Source organism: Chenopodium album, chromosome 4 (genome assembly GCF_948465745.1).
Source record: "Chenopodium album chromosome 4, dcCheAlbu1.1, whole genome shotgun sequence".
Taxonomy (NCBI): Eukaryota; Viridiplantae; Streptophyta; class Magnoliopsida; order Caryophyllales; family Amaranthaceae; genus Chenopodium; species Chenopodium album.
The window spans coordinates 16,409,184-16,431,296 of record NC_137837.1 but is presented as its reverse complement, the minus strand read 5'-3'; the positions used below and the strand labels follow the sequence as shown (position 1 = coordinate 16,431,296).

The 22,113-nt window shown below is 33.7% G+C and overlaps 2 protein-coding genes across 3 annotated transcripts; one reads left to right on the top strand and one right to left on the bottom strand.

Annotated features, from left to right (window-relative positions):
- Positions 1–7,629: 7,629 nt before the first annotated feature.
- On the top strand, positions 7,630–9,950 carry LOC145627725 (DEMETER-like protein 2). The gene is made up of 12 exons (XM_081680078.1): positions 7,630–7,634; positions 7,676–7,760; positions 7,875–7,969; positions 8,050–8,121; positions 8,200–8,236; positions 8,333–8,685; positions 8,781–8,817; positions 8,912–8,969; positions 9,049–9,128; positions 9,218–9,298; positions 9,363–9,477; positions 9,853–9,950. The coding sequence occupies exons 1-12, from the start codon at positions 7,630–7,632 to the stop codon at positions 9,948–9,950; spliced, it is 1,116 nt and encodes a 371-aa protein (XP_081536204.1).
- A 1,017-nt stretch (positions 9,951–10,967) lies between these two features.
- LOC145628975 (uncharacterized) lies at positions 10,968–16,519 on the bottom strand. 2 transcript variants are annotated; one of them, XR_014111525.1, is made up of 5 exons: positions 16,346–16,519; positions 15,179–15,697; positions 13,914–14,459; positions 11,279–11,395; positions 10,968–11,196 (listed from the first exon to the last, which is right to left on the bottom strand). XR_014111525.1 is itself a non-coding variant. In XM_081681430.1 (4 exons), exons 1-4 carry the CDS (start codon positions 16,382–16,384, stop codon positions 11,173–11,175), a joined length of 1,128 nt encoding a protein of 375 aa, XP_081537556.1. In that variant the 5' UTR covers positions 16,385–16,519; the 3' UTR covers positions 10,968–11,172. The 2 variants fall into 2 exon arrangements, 1 of the variants encoding a protein (XP_081537556.1); XM_081681430.1 differs by lacking the exon at positions 11,279–11,395.
- Between the last annotated feature and the right edge of the window lie 5,594 nt (positions 16,520–22,113).

The following is a 22,113-nucleotide window of genomic DNA, read 5'->3' as shown; positions in this document are numbered from 1 at the left end:
AGTACAATGTGTAATGTAGTTTCGAACTACATTGTTTAATTGAGCTAGTATTGTCAATTATTCAATTATACTCTATATTCTGATATGTGGTGATTACTCAGCTTTTGCTGACGTGTGTGTTATTTTGTTGTGCTACTTGTATTTGCGGCCATGTCTTTTTCTTATGGTGGCCCTATGATGATCTATTTAGGAATTTGTCCTTAATGGTGAGCAGTCAAGATTGTTTAAGCAGGTTGATCAAGTGATCGTAGCTAAAGGATCTCTAGTGATCGATTAGTGTTTTTTATATCGAGTTTGTAAAGTTGTATAAATAGCTCACTTAGATTTATTGGGTTGTAATTATTGAGATTTTGTAAGCCTTATCACTTGACAGGTTGTCGAGTGTGGCAGTAATACCTCCGATTTAGGTGTATGCTTCCACAATTTTATTTAAAGATTGTTTATTTTATTTTTAATTCTCGTTTATAATTAGTTAGTAAATCTGGGGTGTTACAGAGGGAGTACCCTTTTTTCCTTTAATATTATGTTTGAGTAGCAACTTGAAAGAGAAAATGAAGCGGATGGAAAAAAGTGGAAGAGGGGAAGGAAAGGGAGGGAGGAGATATGGAGCTTCACTTCCCTCCATATTAGTTGAAGACGGAGGAAAAATGGATCACATCTCTTTATCCAAACAAAGGGATATGTTCCCTTTCTTCTCCCTTTCCTCCCTTACTCTCTAATTTCTTTTATCCAAACAATATTAATGGCCTATTCTCATTGACTGAACTCAGCTGAACTGAACTGAACTGAGCTGAACTGATCCGAACTGAACTGAAATGAATATTTTATAAGAGAAGGAAATTAGGAGCTGAACTGAACTGAATTTCAACGTATGAGAACATGCCCTAAGAGTCGAAGTTCATATAAATGGGTTGAATAAATAAATTTTGCAAGACTAAAATATCAATTCAAAAGAAAAAGTAAGAGGAATGCATGTATATGTTAGTACACATCAATCCGTTTTATAATATTCGCAACATACACTTTGATTATTACACATGTTGCACAACTTTGACCATTAATATTTGTAATTATATATTATTAAAAAGAATAGAAGGTTAATATAATGAAAATATACTTTAAAACCTAATCTAAAATATTTTACATGGAATTATATTGTTTTTGTTTGTTTTTTTTTTTTTTTTTGAAAAACTACCTTTTAAAAAAAATGTTGTAAATGACTACCTCTTTTATAAAAAATGTTGTAAGGGACTACCACTTGCCGGAATCTAGCCGTTGACTCACTTTTCCGGTGTTGACTAGACCATGTGGCGACCTTTTTCCCGTTTTCAACCACCCCCACCCTCTCCTCCTCCTCCCTTTTCTAGTTTTCGACCACTCTTACCCCCTCGCCGTCACCTCCACCTTAGTCCCGCCCAAATACTCCATTTAACGGTGGCGCAACCACCATTTCCGCCATTACTACAACTCCAATCCATTGGACAAGCTCCCAATTCTTTAATTCAAAGACAAAATCGTTGAAATAGTCAAGAACAAACTCGTCACTGTCATAATCGGAGAAACTAGTTCCGGCAAAAGTACCCAAATTTCCCGAATCCTCTTCCGACATGGTTTTGCAGAATTCAGCACCATTTGCGTCACACAACCTCGCCGTGACGCCACCGTCTCCATCGCACGCTGCGTCGCCCAAGAAACGGGGGTCCGACTTGGAGAAGAAGTTGGGTACGCAATTCGATTCAAATATCGAACTTCAACAAAACCCCCTCGAATTGGAAACCAGAGCCATTCTCTTCCTTTCCTGAATTGAGAAAGTTATTGATGTTGCTGTTTGAGGGTCACAAAATTGCGGGGCGATTGAGGGTTTGTGTTGGACTCAACGGGGTGGAGGCGGTTTCAAGTGGGGTTGGGTTGGTTTTGGGATGCGTGACGGTGGCTGTAAGGGAGTTTTGTGGTGGGTTGAGGTGGTGTGGTGGTGGGGCGGTGGAGAAGATGACGGTAAGTCGGCAATGTTGGTGGTGCATACATAGAAAAAAAAAAGAAAAAAAATTAAAGGCCATGTGATTGGCACGTGGGTGGTCAACGCCGGAAAAGTGAATCAACGGCCAGATTCCGTCAAGTGGTAGTCCCTTACAATTTTTTTTTAAAGAGGTAGTCATTTACAACAATTTTTTTAAAAGGTAGTTTTTCACAAAAAGTTGTATATAAAAGGTAGTTTTTCACAAAAAATCTTTTTTTTTTTTTTTTAAAATGTATAGTGTAAAAATCAAAGTATTGCGATTATTACGAAACAGATAGAACGATTGATTATTAAGTTTGTAAGAATGTATATTTACTCTGTACTTATGTAGATCTTTAATCTATAATATACGGAGTGCTTCATATAATAAATAATTTACTTCACATTAAAAAGCGTTCTTCAGAATGTATATGTACTCCGTACCATGAGACACTAGTCTTTTGTAGAGTTGTATTACAAACATATCGCATCATGGACTCATGGACCTTGTTTGGCAAATGGTTGTTGGCGGTTTGCTGTTGGCTGATCCACTTGGCTTGTTTGACCAGCTGGAATGTTTGGATGTTTATAATGGCTTTTGAAATTGGCTGTTTAAGCTGGCTGTTTATAAAAGTGTTTGGTAAATTAAGTGTTGGTTGCTGGCTGTTTATTAGATAATTTGTGGGCCAACAAGCCAAAAGCCAACAAAAAAACTACTTAAAGCAGCTTTTCATTTTGGCTTAAAAGCCAACTTTTTCGCTGACTAAAAAGCCAATTACCAAACACATTTTTTGGCTGTTTGACCACATAAAAAAGCCAAAAGGCAAAAGCTAACAAAAAAGCCATTAAAAAGCCACTTACCAAACATGGCATTGTACTTCATGAAAAATCGAGTAAATACAAATTTATCTTTATGATAACACAGAAAGCATTTATCTAATGACATTTATGTAAAAAAATCAGCAACTTTTTATTAAATGTTGGCTCAATTATGTTAATTTATTTACAAAAATTCCATACCGACTTGAATTTTATGTTGATTTATTTATAGATTTATCACTAGATAAACATTTTTTAATTTATCATAAAGATAAACAAAAGCCTTTTCTAAAAAACCATACAATTGCACGAGTAATATACTTGTTACTTAGTTAGGACCTGTTCTCATAAACTGAACTTAGCTGAACTGAACTGAAAGAAATTAGGAGCTGAACTGAATTGAAAATATATATACGAGAACAGACCCCTTAATGGTCTAAAGTTAGAGGTAGTCAACTAAATTGAGTTTCTCGTTTGTATAAAATGAAAGGAAAGGCTACATGACTGATCATTTCCTACCTTGTCACTTCACTGCTGTTAGAGAGAGAAAACCAACGAGTAAAAGAGACGCATAATATAGGGAAGAAAATTGCAGTGCCTTTCTTTCAAACAAGTAAATTTCTACAAACTATAGTCGGTAAATTTAAGGGAAATTATTTGCTCAATTATCAAATTGCATGTATGATAACGTGATGATTATGATGATATATTTATTTTTTCATTTTGAAAAAATGATGATTATGATGATACTCTTGCACATACTTAGTGTTGATCGAAATTTGTGTTCAATTGTTGCGAAAAAAGGTTTTTATTTGTTTATTGTACTTCAATGGATTTAAGTAATATAAATTCTACACATTATTCCTCAAGTTTTTTGGAAAATGATTTTAGCACACTATTTGTTTTTTTTAATTGAATTTTTGGTATAGGGAGAGTCATAATGAAAATGATATAAACGAAATTTGATCAAAAGAATACCAGTTTTAATATTGTATTTTAACTAACTAAGCAAGTTCACATAGAGACTAAGTAGAGTTATAAAAAATGTGTTCTTGAAGTACAGTGTTGTTATTTATTTTTATATTTTGAGGTTGTTTATTTTCTTTATTTTACTGAGATTTTTATATTGTGTTCAATTATCTTAAGTTTTAGGTGACCTTTTAAAATTAGTTTTACTAATATTCTTGTCTCACACTATTTTGAAATGGTGATTTTAAAATTTTGAAGAAAATTCCGTTTTAATCAAACTTTAAATTGGGTTATTTAAAAAAAAAGATGACTTAAACTTGTGAGTAATATTCATGTTAAATTTTCCAAATAGATAGTTATAATTAGTTCAAAGTTTATGTGACAATTAGTCTATAATCAGATCAGATCTTGTCTTTTTATTTGCATTTAGATTTCCCTTGTCAAATATCTATTATTCCATTATAAATTACTATCTCAATTCATATTATTTGCAAGAATTGCAACTATAAGACACTTTCTACTCACATTTTATGTTAAATCGTTGTAAATAATATGAAACAGAGGTAGTATGAAAATTTCATATTTGCAAGAATTGCAACTATAAGACACTTTCTACTCACATTTTATGTTAAATCGTTGTAAATAATATGAAACGGAGGTAGTATGAAAATTTCATATGTGAAATTACATATTAATACGAATCTAATGATATCTCCTTTGATACTCCGTATGTTTTTATTTTAAGGATTAGTGTTACAAAATACAAATAAGGTCAAAGTTAGGTTAAATTTGAAAATTTAATCAGATCATAATAGATCAAATCAGACTAGATCAGATTATGTAAACATCCTTCGTTGTAGACTTGTAGATGGATCGGAGGGAGTATAAAATTAAGTTATTTCTTAGATGCTCATAAATGGCATTGTGACATAACAAATACTCTTAAATATCGAGCAGTAATGAATTAGATTATTGATTTTAGGCACTGATTAAATAATATGGACAGCAAAGCAAAGCAAAATATAATGGACTAGTGTAGTAGTGTAAAGTATGAAGAACAATTTGAAGCTGTGTTCATATTATTAGTGGGGAAAATTGAGTTCTCTTTAAATCAAAATTCTGTTTATTTTTTTAGTTTTCTGATTAGTGGGACAATTTTATGCCGTGTTCGATTAGTGGGACGATTATATTTGTTACTAGTGCATAATTTTGAAAATATAGCTCAATGATACTGTCCTTATAGCTGGTGTTTTGTTTACAGGAATTTACAGGTCTTCTAAAGAAAACTGCAATCATGTCCTCAACTTCAGCAAGTCTTTGGGATGTGCCAGTGCCACGAAGGCCCCGTTCTTTGCTTCTTCGTTGCAAAAGACGCCTCATTTTTGATGATGACACACCCTTGATCAGCAAAAAAAGTCGAGCTGATGTAGTAGTATTGGTGCCACAAATGACTGTGGCTGGTGATGGTTCAAGTGCACACAAGTGCCTGAAAAATTTACCAGTTCCTAGTATGTAAACTTTCCTTTGGGTGTTTAATTTAATAAAACTTATAATAGACTAATGGAGTGACCTATTTTGAAACCTTCTTTTTTGGTAAAAAGATGACATGGAAGTATGCTACTGATCTTATAGTTCAATATAACATGGCATTAGCAATTTAGCATATAGTACTTTGTATACGCGTACATTTTGCACTCAGTAGCTTGCTTCAAGCATGTGTGAATTAAATATAAGAGGGACTAAAAAGCTGGATATAAACACAAGGACTAACATTACATAAAGCATGGTTTGATGAATATACTATTTTGTGGTTTTGGCTTTTCATTTCATTTTCCGGCAGTAATTAGGTAATACTTTCAAGCAAGAGCTTTGGCAGAATTTGACGTGTTCTGGTTTTCATGATGGATTAAGGTTTACAAATTACCACAGACCAGGATTATATTTTTGTAAAACAATAATCAGAATCCACAACAAATCAGGAACAAACCTTTTATTCTCCCATCTCTTCTTCTGAAATAATTGCTTGATCATTTAAACACTAGTATATGATGTCTTCTAGGCTTCTAGCTACTGGTAATTGTAGTCAAGTAAGTGTATTGCTTAATATCGAGCTGCTACCTCTTTCTTTGGCGACTCATAAAGGAATGACGTATTTTCCAAAACATAATATAATGTATTTGTGATGTTGTAGATTATAGTATAGAATGTAGTTAATCAGTAACCTTATATACCTTAGTAGCATTTTTCAACTGAAAGAATGCATGATGTATATGTATAAAATGGGATTGATTGAAAAAAGTGTTTTACAGAAACTTTAAACAATGAGGAGCAAGATGAGTCAAAGGATGAAGAATGCATTAGTAAGTCTGCAGTGGTTGGGCCACAGACGCCGTTGCCTTCGATGAAAAAGCGTGTTTCACGTAGAGGAGGCTCCCTGACCAACAAACAAAGCCGATCAATATCAAAAGCTGTGATTAATCTTGAGGAAGATAAGTTGCGAAAAATTTCAGAATTAGCTGAGAAATCAGTCTATTTCACCCGCTCAATCAATCAGCAAGTGTCGAATGCATTTAAATTGGTTGAAGTTCAAGGAGCGAGTAGTACAAGTGCTCGACTGAAAGGGCATGGCCGAAGGGTCTCTATTGATGGTAAGAAAAAGCCATATCAGAAAAACTTCAAGGAGACAAACAGAGCCTGGAAAGAGTTACTGAAGAAAGCTATTGCTGAAAGCTGCGAGGTATTGATGGAAAAAGATGAATTGCAGCTTTTCCATGAAAAGGTGCATTCATTCGCAAGTAAAGTTGGCACCATTCAGGGTGAGTGATTACATTTTAGAATTTTAATTTTACTGCTTGATGTTATTTTTTCATCAGTAAAGCTTTTTATAACAAGATGCTGATATACGATAGTGTAGTAAGCATTAATTAGCTGTTCTGCTTACCACCAAATACTTATTGTAATGCAATGTCAGCGTTTCTTACTTACTTTTAACACAGGGAAAAGAGTATATTTTCCATGGAAAGGATCAGTTTTGGACTCGGTTATTGGTGCATTTTTGAGTCAGAGGGTCAGTGACAACTATTCGAGGTATGCTTATATTTAACTGTACTTTCAGAAACCAATGTGAAGATGGGTGGCAGCACTAACCTTTTAAATTCTCAATGTAGTTCGGCTTTTATGTCACTTGGTGTGAGCTTTCCCCAGTATCGTGATTGTGATACTTATAGCCGGCACCATAGAATGCTGAGAGAAAAGAGATCAATAGGTGGCTTTTCTTGCCAAAAGCAGGATTTGAAGGGGGGACATTTAAAGTTGGGACCTGAAAGCCAGAAACCATTAGATGAGAAGAAAAAGGAGACCTTGAGAAAAGGAAAGGCTGCAATTATGGAAAAAATTAAGCCTGATTGGGACACCTTGAAGACACAATATTCTAGCAACACGGAGATAGAAAGAAGCATTGATGCAGTAGACTATGTTGACTGGCATGCTGTCAGGCGAGCAGATATGGTGGATATATCCAATGCTATTGAATTGAGAGGCATGAACAAGAAACTAGCGAAGCGCATCAAGGTATGTTAATTTAGTTCTTAACAGACCTGAGTTTTTTTTTTATCAGAAAAGTAACTATATAAATGTCTACTTCTGTTATTAGTGCAAGTTAATGGAATAACCATTAAAAAAAAAAGGTTAATGGAATAATGATTGTAACAATGTAGGAGTTTCTGGACCGACTATTGATGGATCATGGAAATTTGGATCTTGAATGGGTACGGAATGTCCCCCCTCATCAAGCAAAGTAAGCATAACTGCCACTTATTGGTGCATAACCTCTCTGAAACTTTCTTATGCTGTTGTTTTAGTACTGCTTGCTCACAAATTTCTTATTTATAGGGAGTTTCTTCTAAGCATATACGGATTGGGGCTGAAGAGTGCACATTGTGTCCAACTTTTAACACTCAAACAACCTGCATTTCCTGTAATGATTTATACAAATTGATTGATTCTTATAATGAAGATAATTTTGGACAGGATCATTTTATGAACATTGATTATGAATTTGATGACATTTTTTTTTCTTTTTTTTATCAAGGTTGATGTAAATGTTGCTCGTGTGACAGTGCGTCTGGGGTGGGTTCCAGCCCCACCAAATACTAGTGATTTGCTTCAGATGTCTGTTTTGGAAGAGTAAGCGTGCTCTGCTCTTATTTCTTTGTTGAAACACCACTGATTGCTCTGATAACAAACTGTAAATGTTCTACTTGTAGGGATTCTAAGCTGCATGAATTGATTAATCATTATCTTTTTCCACGGTTATGCAAACTTGACCCAAAGACCTTGTAAGATTTTCTTAACTGTCAATTTCGTGTGCAAATAGACTCAATACTTGCTTATACTTTACGCTTATTTGTCTTTAGGTACGAACTTCATTATCACATGATTACATTTGGGAAGGTAATTTTAGTAACTTGTGTTATTGAGCTTGTAGATTTCTTATTCACTTGTATATAATGTGTTGAAGTAACTGTGGCTTTTTTATGATTAGCACAGGTCTTCTGCACAAAGCAGAAGCCTAGCTGTACTGAATGTCCCATGAGAAAGGAGTGCAAGTATTATGCTGAAATCAACATAGAAGACATTGGTGTCATGGGTCGGGCTAAGACTCAAAAAAAGTCGGTGAAAGCTAAGCAGCAGCAAGTGTTGAAATCAAAAAATGAAAAACAGAAAGGTCTGGAAATTGATCATGAACAGTTCTACCATGAAGGTAATGTTGAAGCTCCTAAAACTCCAGTGAAAGATCAACCACCCCGGAAAATGAGACAGAAAGGACAATATCACTCAAAAGCTACTTCTTTAGTTGGAAAACAACCCAAAAAAATCCGAACAAGAACACAACACTTTGTGTAAGTTGGTGGTTTGAAACTCTCATTTACCTTGATTTTACACACAAATCATCCTATGTGATGATCTTTTCTAACTAATTGAATCATCAATGCAGCTATGAACTTCCAGATTGGCATCCAATATTAGAACAGGTGAGTGACCGTACCTTGTTTGGCAATATGCAAGCTATGATTATAGGCAACATGTTTAATTATGTCATCATGACTGTTAAATGCAATGTTATAGTTTGATGACCGAGACCCTGATGATCCATCCCCATATCTTCTTATTACATGGGAATCAGGTATGTCAACTTGTTTAAATGTTTTATCCTAGACAAAATGACAGATTTTAGTGCTAATTGCATGACTTTGATATATCAGTACCTCCGTTGGCCAATAGTATGCTGTCTGTGGGTGTTAGCCACATAGCAGGGTCTCAGACAGTACTGGGAACAGTTATGGTAAGAGAGATGCTAGCTAATGATTTCTAAATTAAAACCTGGTTATATAAAAAAGTTTGTGTTTCTAAAACTTACATATAAACCCACAGATCCCATGCAGAACAGCGTTGAGGGGCTCCTTTCCGCTAAATGGAACTTATTTTCAGATAAATGAGGTGCAGTCATTGGAAGTTTGTAAAGATTTTTAGCAGCAAATTTTCACCTACCTAAGTGGAATTCTGATGTGTTGTTTAGGTTTTTGCTGATCAGAAGACCAGCCAAATGCCAATAGATGTTCGCTGCAAGACATTGCAGCAACTCCCAAGGAAGATACTGTATTGTGGAAAAGATTTATCAAATATTGTCAAAGGTGAAACATGCTTGATTCTGTGATCTGTTTCATAAGGCAACTGCCTGGATAAATGACCCCTTAATAATTAAGCCTGTTTGATGACTTGGTTTATCTATAATGTCCTGCATAGAAGTAAATAATTTATATCATACGAACTGTAATTAGAAGGTATACCATTATTTGTTCATCAATGGCATCCCAAATTGTGTGTGGGATGGAGAATTCGATGTAAGAACTTGAATGAAATGGCTAATTGAAAGCGTTGTCTTGTCAGGTTTATTAGCGGATGAGGTCAAGAGCCTTTTCAATGAAGGTGCATTGCATGTTCTTATGCTTAATGGGTAAATTGCATGTTAATAATGTATTCTGTCTGATGTTTTTGGAATGTTTCAGGTTATATTTGTACTAGGGGTTTTGACAGAGAAACATTAGCTCCTGTTACTTTAGAAAGGCGATTGCATGCGTTATCCAAGAGTAAAAGGCGAAATTAGGAAGCAACAATGGTGTACAGTGCTGCATAATCCTGGTAAAGTGTGACCAAATTTTTGTACTTGTAATTTTGGTATCATTGTTCAATGCATTTGAAGACCAGGGATTACATTTTTGCAAGTGTGAGGGTTACAGTAACAAAGAATTTCAATGATCAAATACGGTTTGCTGCTCTTTAATAATGAGGTAACATAACAACGAGGAAAGTAAGCAAAAGTGTAGAAATGCTGAAGTAGTTTTATTGTATATATAGTTTTTTTGTATTGATAAGTGCCCTTCCAAACTAAAGAGTGCTAAATAAGTCATTGGTAGCAACTATGTTACAATGTGGTAATATGGATAAGCAAGTGGTCGAACACTAAGGACTTGTTTGGTTGCCTAATAAATTCATGGGAAGTTTATTTTCCTAAGAAATAGATTTCTATATACTTGTTTGGTTGACAATTATGTAGGAAGTGGGACTTCCTAGGATCTTCTATTTCCCACAAAATGGAGGAATCAACTTACCTAGTCCCCCCTAGGTAAGTACAATGTGGTAATATGGATAAGCAAGTGGTCGAACACTAAGGACTTGTTTGGTTGCCTAATAAATTCATTGGAAGTTTATTTTCCTAGGAAATAGATTTCTATATACTTGTTTGGTTGACAATTATGTAGGAAGTGGGACTTCCTAGGAACTTCTATTTCCCACAAAATGGAGGAATCAACTTACCTAGTCCCCCCTAGGTAAGTTAAACTTCCCATAGGAAGTAGAAATTCCCACATTCAACCAAACAAAATTGGACAATTCCTAAAAATTACAATTTCATGGGCATTGAGTTTTCATGGGAATTTCTACTTCCTCCATTCAACCAAACAAGCTCTAAGTCATCAGTGTGATCATTGCAGCTTAGTCAAGAACATGCAAGCGTGAGCCTACTACAGGCCTATAGCTTTACTCGAGGACAAACAATGATGAGGGTGATAGGACTATATCTAAAATGAATTAAGGTTGAAATAATTATGACTAAAAGATAGCCTTCCTAGCAATGTCATGGCCATGAATACAATCTCACAAGCTTAAATCCAGTAGATCTCAACACAATTATATTTTTTATAAAAAAAATCTTAAAATGTGCATCACACAAGCTTAAATTAAGTAGATCTTAAAGTTGATTGGCTTGAGGCTCTATGCTTTGGGTTGTATTACGCATGCTCACTATGAATAGCGAGAAGGGAATCCTGCTATTCCTGATGACTCCTGTATCCCTGCAATCAAATTACATATTGTCAGTGTCACATATCAAATTAAGTATTAATTGACGGTAGGTGTAGTGGTGATTGGGACTACACTTGGTAAAGAGAATCCGTGTTCGATCCTCCGCAATAACAATTGGGAGGGGAATGGAATGTAACCACCAAAACTGATCCCGAATCCGAATTAGCCCAAAGGGTGAACCGGGTGAAACTCCAAAAAAAAAAAAAAAACACATCAAATTAAGTGAATTTCACTTTTTCGGAAAAAAAAAGTTGAATTTCACAAAATTCAGAGATTAACCTTTCACATACACCGTACAAAATACTATACACAGCCTTAAATCATAAACTAAAACAAAAGCTAATAATTAGGGACTAAACTTTTTTTTTTTTTTTTTTCACCTTTTGGGACCTGAACTTTTTTCTTTCACCATTTGGGACCTTAGAAAGAATTTTAGTTGAAAAAATTAGTTATGGTTAAGTGGTGGAGCTCACTAATTACATTAGGTTCTAATTTATTTGCAAACGAGGATTCTTGTTGGTTTTCTCCAAAAAAATATATTAAGTTAGGCGTTTTTATCCCAAAAGAATAAAAATACAGTGCCTTTTCAACTCCTACTCTTCAGTCTTTATCTTCAACCTCCTCTGTTTGTTCTCCCTTTAAAAAAAATATAGGTTCATGAATTATCAAGCAAAAATTATTTTGTTTATACAATCGTTTCCGAGCCGGTGTAAAATTGATTTGAAACCATATCCATCCAAAGGCAATTCAATTGCTTGATGGTAACTAATAGAGACCAGTTAATTTATATTGTGCAACTCTCATTTTGCTTGATGATACAATACTAGTAGAATTACCAAGTATAAAGTTTGGCAGCTAGTTTACCACTAGGGATGACATGAAAAGTTAAATTCTCATAATTTAATTATATAGTTTAATGATAAAATTGTGGAATTTTGGAATAATGATATAGTTCAAATGATCAATTGAACTACTTAGTCCTCATAACTTAATTGTGGAATTTTGGAATTTTAATGATATAGTGTAACTAATGAGAAACAGAACAGTGCAGAACAATTATATAGTTTATAAATGATCAAATGAACTACTTAATTCTAGCAAAATTAGTTGTGTCGATCTAAATTGAACAAATCAATTATATAGTTCATGTAATTGATAGTCTATGGATTTTTTAAGTTGTAACTCCACTGACTTGTTATGATGTGAAATTTGGGTTTACCGATATAAATGACATTTTTTTTTGCTTTTGGAAAACTGTTTTTTTTTTTTTTCAAGAGGTTTTGTGTGTGGCTGGCCACAAGATGTGGCCAGTTAACACATGACAAAAGTAACCCCATCGACCTGGTAACCCCTCCGACTAAGTAACCCCTCCGACTTAGTAACCCCTGACTGGACCTAGTAACCCCTGATCAAGTAACCCCCCCTTTGACCTAGTAACCCCTGACCGAGTAACCCCTCCGACTTAGTAACCCCTGAATGACCAAGTAACCCCTCCGACCTAGTAACCCCTGACCTAGTAACCCATAACATAGTAACCCTTGACCGACCTAATAACTCCTAACTGATCCTAGTAACCCCTGACCAAATAACCCCTCCGACCTAGTAACCCCTGACCAAATAACCCCTCCGATCTAGTAAACCCTAATGTTGCACCACCCTTAAACTAACTCCACCACACTGCTCACCCTTAAACTTACTGTTCCACATTTAAACAATTGTTAATTGTTAACCGATTTTTGTTTAAATTTCACATGTTTCTAATTTTTTTCTTGAGCTCACCCCTTTACATTCCACCCAATTTCAAAAAAATATTAATTCCTCTGTTCTTTTTTACTTGACATGTTTCTTTTATCACGCTTGCCAATGCAAAACTTTAACGGTTAATAATTTTAATTCTCCATAATTAAAAAATATAAAAAATATATATTATGATAGTACTTATTGAGACGAATTCAAAATGATCTAACATAAATATGTTTTTTCTTAATATTCACAAAATACGGTCAAAGGAGGGGTGGTGAATAGTGTAAAAGTCAAAGCGGGTCAAGTAAAAAAGAACAGAGGAAGTAAATAAAACCTTGAACCATGCATCATCTCCCAGACTCCCACATACATCACATTATTTCCAAAAGCATCCCATCACCATTTCGAAACCTAGAAAAAGGAATTTGTACCTGATCTATTACACTGAAATTTCGGGGAAATGTTAGGGTTTGGAGCTTTGAGGAGATTTGGGTTGATTTGAGCTCCGATGACGGCAAAGACGACGACGACGACGCTGACGGTGAGATGAAGACGACGACTAGACGAAGATTACAATGGAAGTTGGTGCTCCGGTCATTGATGGTTAAAGAGAAAAAGTTAAAAAGAGAAAGTGAGAGGAGAGGAGAGAGAGAGGAGATAGAAAACTTTTTTTAAAAAATTTGTGGGCTTTGTGGTTGGTCATACGTTGTGGCCAGTCAAGTATAAAAGTTGGTATTTTTTTTTAAACTACAATTATTGCGTAGGTTGGTTAGTAAACTTTTTAGATGGGTTAAATTGCTTGAGAATTAACCACATGTCCCAAACAGTGAAAGAAAAAAGTTCAGGTCCCAAAAGATGAAAAGTAAAAAAATCGAGTCCCTAATTATTACCTTTAACTCCTTAAACAAGTGATTTCAATACAATATAAAACAAAAAAAAAAAAAAAAAAGACATTAGTACTTACCAGTTCGACCAATCGCATTGGATCTTTGCACTCCTTATTTGCAGCAGGGAAGAACCTGTCCATGACTTTGAACAACACATTCTTGTTGATTGAAATTATAATCAGAGAACTTGTGATGACGATAATAAGGATGGTTGCCCACAATGACTTCGGAGACATAACGATATAAACTCCAGTCATAAATGCGACTAAGGTGAAGTTGAGTGCCATCCTGAGTAACACCATGCTTCGATCTATCAATATCAACGACTTACTAGGTTCGTAGACCATGGACAATGTGAGACAAATTAGCACCAACATTGAAAAAACCAAGGCTAATGTATCTGATAACAAAAACACAATAAAAGATGGCTTCTTCCCCAAAATTGCTTCACCCGTATCTTGATTGAATCCACCTGGGAGAGTGAATCCAGCAGCGAATGTAATGGTGGTCACTAGAGCCGCTACCACAAACAATGATGTTCGCACATCTAACAGATTTGTCTTATGTTGGAAATATGTTGTTTTTATACTTGGATCAAGTCCGTTTCTTTTGCACATGAGGTCCTGTAATAACAATTTGTAGTAATTATTGATCATACCATTTCACTCTAAATTAAATTATAATGAAGCAATTATGTCTTTTAATAAATTATTTATATTATTCCTAAGATAAAGTAATAATCAAGTATTTATAGTATGCCTTCTTTGATTAACATTCTTGATGAACATAAATTCTTTCGTGGATCTGGTCCACAATAAATATTGAGTTTTTTTTTAAGAAAAAAAATTAAAAATAGCGACTAACATTATATTAAACATTGTGACCCTAATTTTAACATAGCAACCTTATTTTTAACATATTAACCTTTATTAAAATTTGCGTGACTTTTAATGTTATTGTGAACTTAAAGTACTACGTTATGTTAAACATAATGACTTAACTATTCATATTGATCAATATAGAAATTTCATTAAAAAAGTATTAACCACTTATAGCTTTTATAATGTCTTATGACTTTTATTTAAACATAATAACCTTTATTTTAATATACCAACCTGTTTTTTTTTTTTTCTAATAAAACATTCATAATGTCTCTAGTGTTAGTGGTCCTAGTAAATTATTGTGAAAGTAGATCTATATAAAAATTTGTACTTGACGCAATGGTGTATTCTTATATATACTCCTCATTTCATTCTAAATACATATATGCAGCTTAACCATGAAAACTAATGAGTGCATGCGCTTGTCAATGAGAGAAGTTGCAGGAAAAAAAAAAACATACCCATGCATCATCTTCCTTGCATAGATGTGCCAGCAGATCCATGGCAGTTACAGCTTGTTTGTCTTTGATGTCATAGATTGTCTTGTCAATGTTGAGCAGTGTTTCAGTCAAGAATATATCTCGTTTTCGAATTGCTGTATGTAAAGGTGTTTCACCTTGGAGATTTTGAACATTGATAAAATCTTTCATGCGTTCAATCTTCAGAAACTCCTCATAATTTGTCAAACGTGGGAGTCGTATATGATGCAGTGGAGAATCCTTAGATTTCATACAAAGTTCTCGAAACGCTCCTACATCGTGGTCAATTAAGGCAGAAAGAGCTGAGACATGACCATTCTTACATGCTTCTATCCAAGCCATGGGTTCATTATCAATCGTGGATGGATCCTTGTGTAGGACTTCTTTTATAAACCATGAACAACCAACTTGAAAGGCTCTTTTCCAAGGTGATTGTCCATTGTTGTCTTTTTGGGTGATGAATTCAGATGCTTCATTCACAAGCCATTTCCCACACTCTATCTGTACATTTTCATAATATATAACAATAGTTAGAAAGTAGGTGTGGCGGGCATTGTAGATAAATTAAGGGAAAATCGTCTGCGTTGGTTTGGACATGTAAGACGGAGACCCGAGGGTGCACCGGTGCGAAGAGTGGAAGAGTGGGACCATGGAGGGATTAAACGAGGAAGAGGGAGACCAAAGATGACTTGGTTGGAAGGAGCGAGGAAGGATATGAAGTGCATGGATTTACGTGAGGATGAAGTTTTGGATCGTAAGGGATGGAGGAGAAAGATTTATGTTGATGACTACACGGAATAATCAAATTTGGTTCATGTTAGCCGACCCCACTTTTGGGATTAAGGCTTTGATTGATTGATTGATTGATTGATACCAATAGTTAGAAGAAAAAAGGAACTAACATTACATTAATTTTGAGATATTGATGGGAAATTCCCTGTTTCTCATGGTGAGAAACGAAATTTGTTTCTCATGGTGGCATTTTCGTAAATAAATCAACAACTTTTTCAGTATTGTGGGCTCCACAGTTAAAAAAAGTCGAATAAAGTTGTTGATTTATTTACAAAAATGCCATGTGAGAAACAAAATTTGTTTCTTTTCATGAGAAACTAGGGCATCCTCGATATTGATGGAGTAAAATAAATATACCTTCCAAAAGTAGAGCCGGATGCAAAATATTACAGCCATCAAAGGAATTCTTAAGATATTTGGTCCAACTGCTCTTATCCAATCTCGATAATATTGCTTGGGCTACTTTACCGCAGTTACTCCGTATAGCAAGAAACACAGTATAGTGCTCCGGCTCGTAATAATCTAAAACTTGATGCAAATAAGGAGGCTGGTGTAGTGACAATATATATAATGCAAGGTCCTCATGATGGTTAAGTATTGCCAAGTGTAGAGGTCCGTATAATCTTTCATCCTTCTTAAACCATGGCTGCAAATCGACTTGTTTCAGCCTTCGGTTAGTTGGGTATTGCTCTTTGTAAGCTTCTACTAGAAGTTTTACAACTTCTGTCGCATCATGGGTGCTACTTGCGGCATAATGTAAAGGATTTGCAACGTCATCGTGCTCAGTTGCATCAATGAGGTTTAAGAAAGACGATCTCCATTTACTCTCTATAAATTTACTCTTAAGTATAAATTCAAATAACCATATTACATTGTCGTATTTTATCCAACTATGTAATACTGTTAATCCTCCTTTGTCTACTTCTGTGAGTAACTCGATATGATCCTCAATCAGCCGTTTACAAAAATCAACTGGTTTTAAAGACAAAAAAAAAAAAAATTAGCTCGTATCATATAAGTATAAAACATAACTAAGGGCCGTTTTTTATTTAATTTACTAAACTAAGCTAAATTTGTTGGATATATCGTGGGATTAGTGATTCAAAGTTAATTGTTGACTTTGCTTAAATTTAGGAATAAGAAGTTAGTGGTTAGTTTTTAGTTCCTAATTATTAGGATAGTAAGTTGCTACGTGAGAATATGGGGTTATGCATCCCTAATTTGTTTGTTGTGCCTATATAAGGCTTTCATTAGTTTGATTAAAAATGGATTGAATTTAACTTTTATTATTTTTTCCCTTTTCTCATCTCTATTTATTATTCAACAAAATTGAACTGAACTGTTTATGAGAAAATTAAATTAGGGACTGAACTGAATTGAACTAAGTTGAAATTAAGGGCCTATTCTCTTCAACTTATTTTCAGTTCAGTTCAATCAATCAAAACAGGCCCTAAACTGAAGAAAACAGGTTCTAAGATATGTATATATATATATATATATATTTTTAAGAAACAAAACTAAGAGATTTAAAGATGCTCTATTACTCGGTACAATAACTTTTAATATTGATTAGATTTTTAAGGAATGTAAAAGTGGTGGGAAATTTTTTAATCAGAACATGACTGTCAGATTTGCTTTTAATATTATATATACATAGTATATTATACGGAAATTTCACCATATACCACTGCGTTTAGGCTTCATTCACCGTATACCACCAAAAACTTTCTAGTACACCAAATACCACTCAATTATTGTACATTAACATGAAATACCTTTTTGGCTAACTGCCGTTAGTAATTAAGCCGTTTGGGGTAATTTACCATTTTACCATATACCATGTTTTAAAAGTTATTTCACCATTTATCCATTTTTTGGACACGGTAATAGTTTCAAAAAACTAGTCGTTGAACACTAATAACGGCTAGTTTGTTTGTTATATAAATTGAGTGTTTGAGGGATTCTCCTAGTACTTCACACTTCCAAAAGCATTTCTAAAAGATGTCCACACACTCGAGATCATCATTTACCTTTTTTCGATTTTTCGTATGTAAAAGTGCCTAACAAAGCTTGTTGTTGTGGTAGGAAGTTTGCAATAAGGAGCTCAGATTCGGCAAGAAATCCACAACGATTGTACTATAAGTGTGATGTATGTGAGACATTCAGATGGTGCAAGGGTTATGTGGAGCAAAATGTCGTATCAGGTTACGATAATCAAAATAGGGGAGAGATAGACACACAATTATATGGAGGTGAGAGCTTGTTGAAGCAAGAATTGAAGGACCTCAAGAGAAGAGTAGCAAGGCAACAAAAGATAGTAGACATAGCAATTAAAATAGGAGTACTTATGTTTTTTGTTATTGTATTTGTAGCGTTAAAATGATTATTGTAAACAAAGTATCATTGCTAAAAGTAATATGCATTAGAATTCTTAGCTACATTTTGGTAAAAGAGCACTTTTACATACGAAAAATCGAAAGAGGAAGATGATGATCTCGAGTGTGTGGACATCTTTTAGAAATGCTTTTGGGAGTGTGAAGTACTACGTAAATCCCTCAAACACTCCATTTATATAATAAACAAAATAGCCGTTATTAGTGTTCAACAATTAGTTTTTTGAAAATAGAACTATTTCCAAAAAATGGGTAAATGGTGAAACAACTTTTAAAACATGGTATATGGTGAAAAAACTTTTACATAAAATGGTACATGGTGAAATGGTAAATTACCCCAAACGGTTCACTGACGACAGTTAGCCAAAAAGGCATTTCATGTTAATGTACAATAATTGAGTGGTATTTGGTGTATTAGAAAGTTTTTGGTGGTATACGGTGAATTAAGCTTAAACTCAGTGGTATATGGTGAAATTTCCGTATATTATATTATTAATTTTCGCACAACTATATTTTTATTTGATAGTTTCACACAAAATTTGGGTTTTATGTGTAATTTCAAAAAAAAAAAAAAAAAATTTAGATTTAACCCTTTTTTTAGTTTTACCACAAAAAAAATATATTATTTTTTACTACCAAAAGTACTAAAATTTTTATTCATTCTACAACAAAAAAAAAAAAAATTAATTAAAAATTGTTTTTTTACCACCTACCATAAAAAAAAATCGGTAAACCTAACAGAATTTTCTAAATACTTCAATTTTCTTGTCAAAAACATGTTCTTTTGAGGTTTTGGGGGACATTTTGGTCCTACGACAGCAATTTGAGGTCATGACAAAAAAGATCATAAATGACTCGTTTTTCTACTAAAAATATTTCGATTTACATGAAACATGCAAAATGATGCATTTTCAATCATTTTTTTTTGTCAATTCTGACTTCAAATTGGATCCATAGGTCCAAAATACCCCCTAAGGGCCTGTTCACATTTATTGAACAACGCTGAACTGAACTGAAAGCTGATTAGAGCTGAACTGAATTGAACTGATTGGAGCTGAATTGAACTGAACTGAGCTGAAATGAATATTTATGAGAGAGGGAAATTAGGAGCTGAACTGAACTGAATTGAACTGATTATAGCTGAACTAAACTGAAATTAAGTAGATGTGAACAAACCCTAAACTTATAAAGAACATGCATGTTTCGCACACAAAAATCGAAGAATTTTTTTAAACTGTTAGATTTAAATGTTTCTTTGACGCTAGGTGATAAAAAACAATTCTTTGAATTTTTTTTTTTTTTTGGAAAAATTGCCTGTAACAATCCCACCTTTGATCCATCTGCCCAAAATAATCCCACCTTTGGATTATTTTTAAATAATCAGACCTTTATAGTCAATCCGCTCTTAATGATCCCAAATAACATGTAACCGATTGAGTAGGTAATTTTTTTGTAATTAAATTTAATTTACACGTGTCATCACGTGATTGGTAAAAAAAATAATGTTTTATTTTAATTTTGTTTTAAGAAATGATTTTTAGTAATTAACATTAGTTAATTATTTATAGTTTCTTTTTCAAAAAAAAAAAAAAACAAAAAAAAAACCTAAAATTGAAACCAAACCCTAGCCCCACCACGACCCCAGCCACCTCCTTGCCCGACCACCCCTACCGTTGGCCTAAACGAGGCCCAGAGCCACTAGCTTCTCCGCGGGGTTCACCGACCTCCCCTAACCCCTTTCCGTCACCACTAAACCACCACAACCAATTAACCGTTACCGAAATCAAGATTGAGGCTAGGTGGGAGAACTGGGTCATCGGCTATAATACCCACGCCTGTAGGAACCACACATTGTCAATTTGCATATAGACACCATTAATATACAAGTAGTTACCTTATTTTTATACATAGTAACCTTTGTGCAAAGGTGGTCAAAATTGATATAGTTACCTTATTTTTAAAGATAGCGACGTCTATGCAAGCTTCATCAAAATTGATATTGTAACCCCATTTCTATATATAATGACATTTGTGTGAATGTCGTCAAAAATGTTATAACTTGATATAGTCAGCTCATTTTTGTATATAGTGACCTCTGGGTAAATGGTGTCAAATTGATATAATTATCCGAAGTTTATATATAGTTTCCTTATTTTTGTATATAATGACCTTAGCATCATGGGAATGTTGTAAAATTTGTTTCAGTTACCTTATTTTTGTTTATAGCAATTTTTATGTAAATGTTGTTAAAATTGTAGTTATCTAATTTTTATATATAGTGACCTTTATTTTTGTATATAGTGACCTTTATTTAAATGGTGTCAAAAACTCAAAGTCGATATAGTTACCTTATTTCTGTACATAGTGACCTTTATGTAAATGTTGTCAAACTTGATATAATTAACTTATTTTTGTATATAATGACCTTTGTGTACATATCGTCAAAATTGAGGTCACTATATACTTGATGGTAAAAATCTTTGTATTTATACTAAGAAAAATGAGACATTTTCAATTTTGAACTCAAAGCGTTTTTGGCACAAAAATTGATGTTATTATATTAAAAAACGTGGAACTTAACTCCATATTAATTGTTAAAAGCAAGGTGGTACAATCTAATCTTTTGCGTTTTTTTAGGTAGTCAAACAAAATATATAAAAAAAACTGGTGATTAAATTAAAATAGGCAAATGATATACATAATGTTTAGGGCTACATAAAAGCATTAAATATAACTTTGGAGAGTAGTATAATACGAAGTTTTCTATCTTTAACTATGTATGCTTTATATCTTGTATAAAAAGTAATCGACATGAATCTAACAAGACCTCATATTATTAAACTTTTGGGGATTTTTGTAAATTACCACCCACAAAATAAAAGCATTAAATATACTTTTGGGGGGCGCTCATTAGCTTTTTCCTTTTTCGAAATTACCACCCATTTTTTTTTTTTTTTTAAAAATTACCATCTCTAAATTAAAAAACCAATTAAATTCCCACCTTTAATTTTTAAAATTTCCGGTGAAGTTTCTGAAAGTGGGCCCCACATAACGGCTATTATTGGCTATTTTGACCCTAATTTTTTTTTAATTTCACCCAATATTCCTCCATAAAACTGCTCTTCAAACTCATACACAATTTCTTCATCAATTTCTACCAAATTCTCACAAATTTTGCAAGGTTGTATTTGAAAAAAACTCCTCCGCCCACAAGTGTAGACACTTAATTTGCAATAAGGTATTATCAATTCTTTTTTAAATTATATTTCCTCTCACATTAAAATTGGGAAAAATTGGGGGTATTCTGAATTAGGGTTCTTTAATTTGCACAAAAAATTGGGATAAACTGAGGATTTTCGAACTGAATTAGGCCAGGGTTCTTCACACAGTTAAATTGCGGGTAATCCACAATTAGGGTTCATGTTACAAAACATATTCCACTATTCCGAATATGCAAGTACACTAGGGTAATGATTTTGCAGAAGGGAAAAAAATTCAGGGTTTTACTTTCATAAATTTGAAGGAGGTTGTTGATTTGACTGAGAATTTATGAAGAAGTTGAATGGAGGAAGAGTATAGTACGTACTATTCAATAGAATAATGAGAGAGGGAAATCGAGAGAAGTGATGAAAAAAGGGAAGGAAATAAGAAAATAAAAAAAGTGGGGTCCATTGTCGAAAACTTCACCTGAAATTTAAAAACAGTGGTAATTGATTTTTTAATTTAAAGGGT

Excerpts from the sequence above, each read along its gene's own strand:
- LOC145628975 (XM_081681430.1), bottom strand. The coding sequence starts at position 16,384 with ATGGCTGTAATATTTTGCATCCGGCTCTACTTTTGGAAG. Across the intron at positions 15,698-16,345 it reads TCCGGCTCTACTTTTGGAAG|ATAGAGTGTGGGAAATGGCT; the intron begins GTATATTTATTT and ends GAAAATGTACAG. Across the intron at positions 14,460-15,178 it reads GCAAGGAAGATGATGCATGG|GACCTCATGTGCAAAAGAAA; the intron begins GTATGTTTTTTT and ends TTGTTATTACAG.
- LOC145627725 (XM_081680078.1), top strand. Across the intron at positions 7,970-8,049 it reads CAGATGTCTGTTTTGGAAGA|GGATTCTAAGCTGCATGAAT; the intron begins GTAAGCGTGCTC and ends TTCTACTTGTAG. Across the intron at positions 9,478-9,852 it reads TTTATCAAATATTGTCAAAG|GTTATATTTGTACTAGGGGT; the intron begins GTGAAACATGCT and ends GGAATGTTTCAG.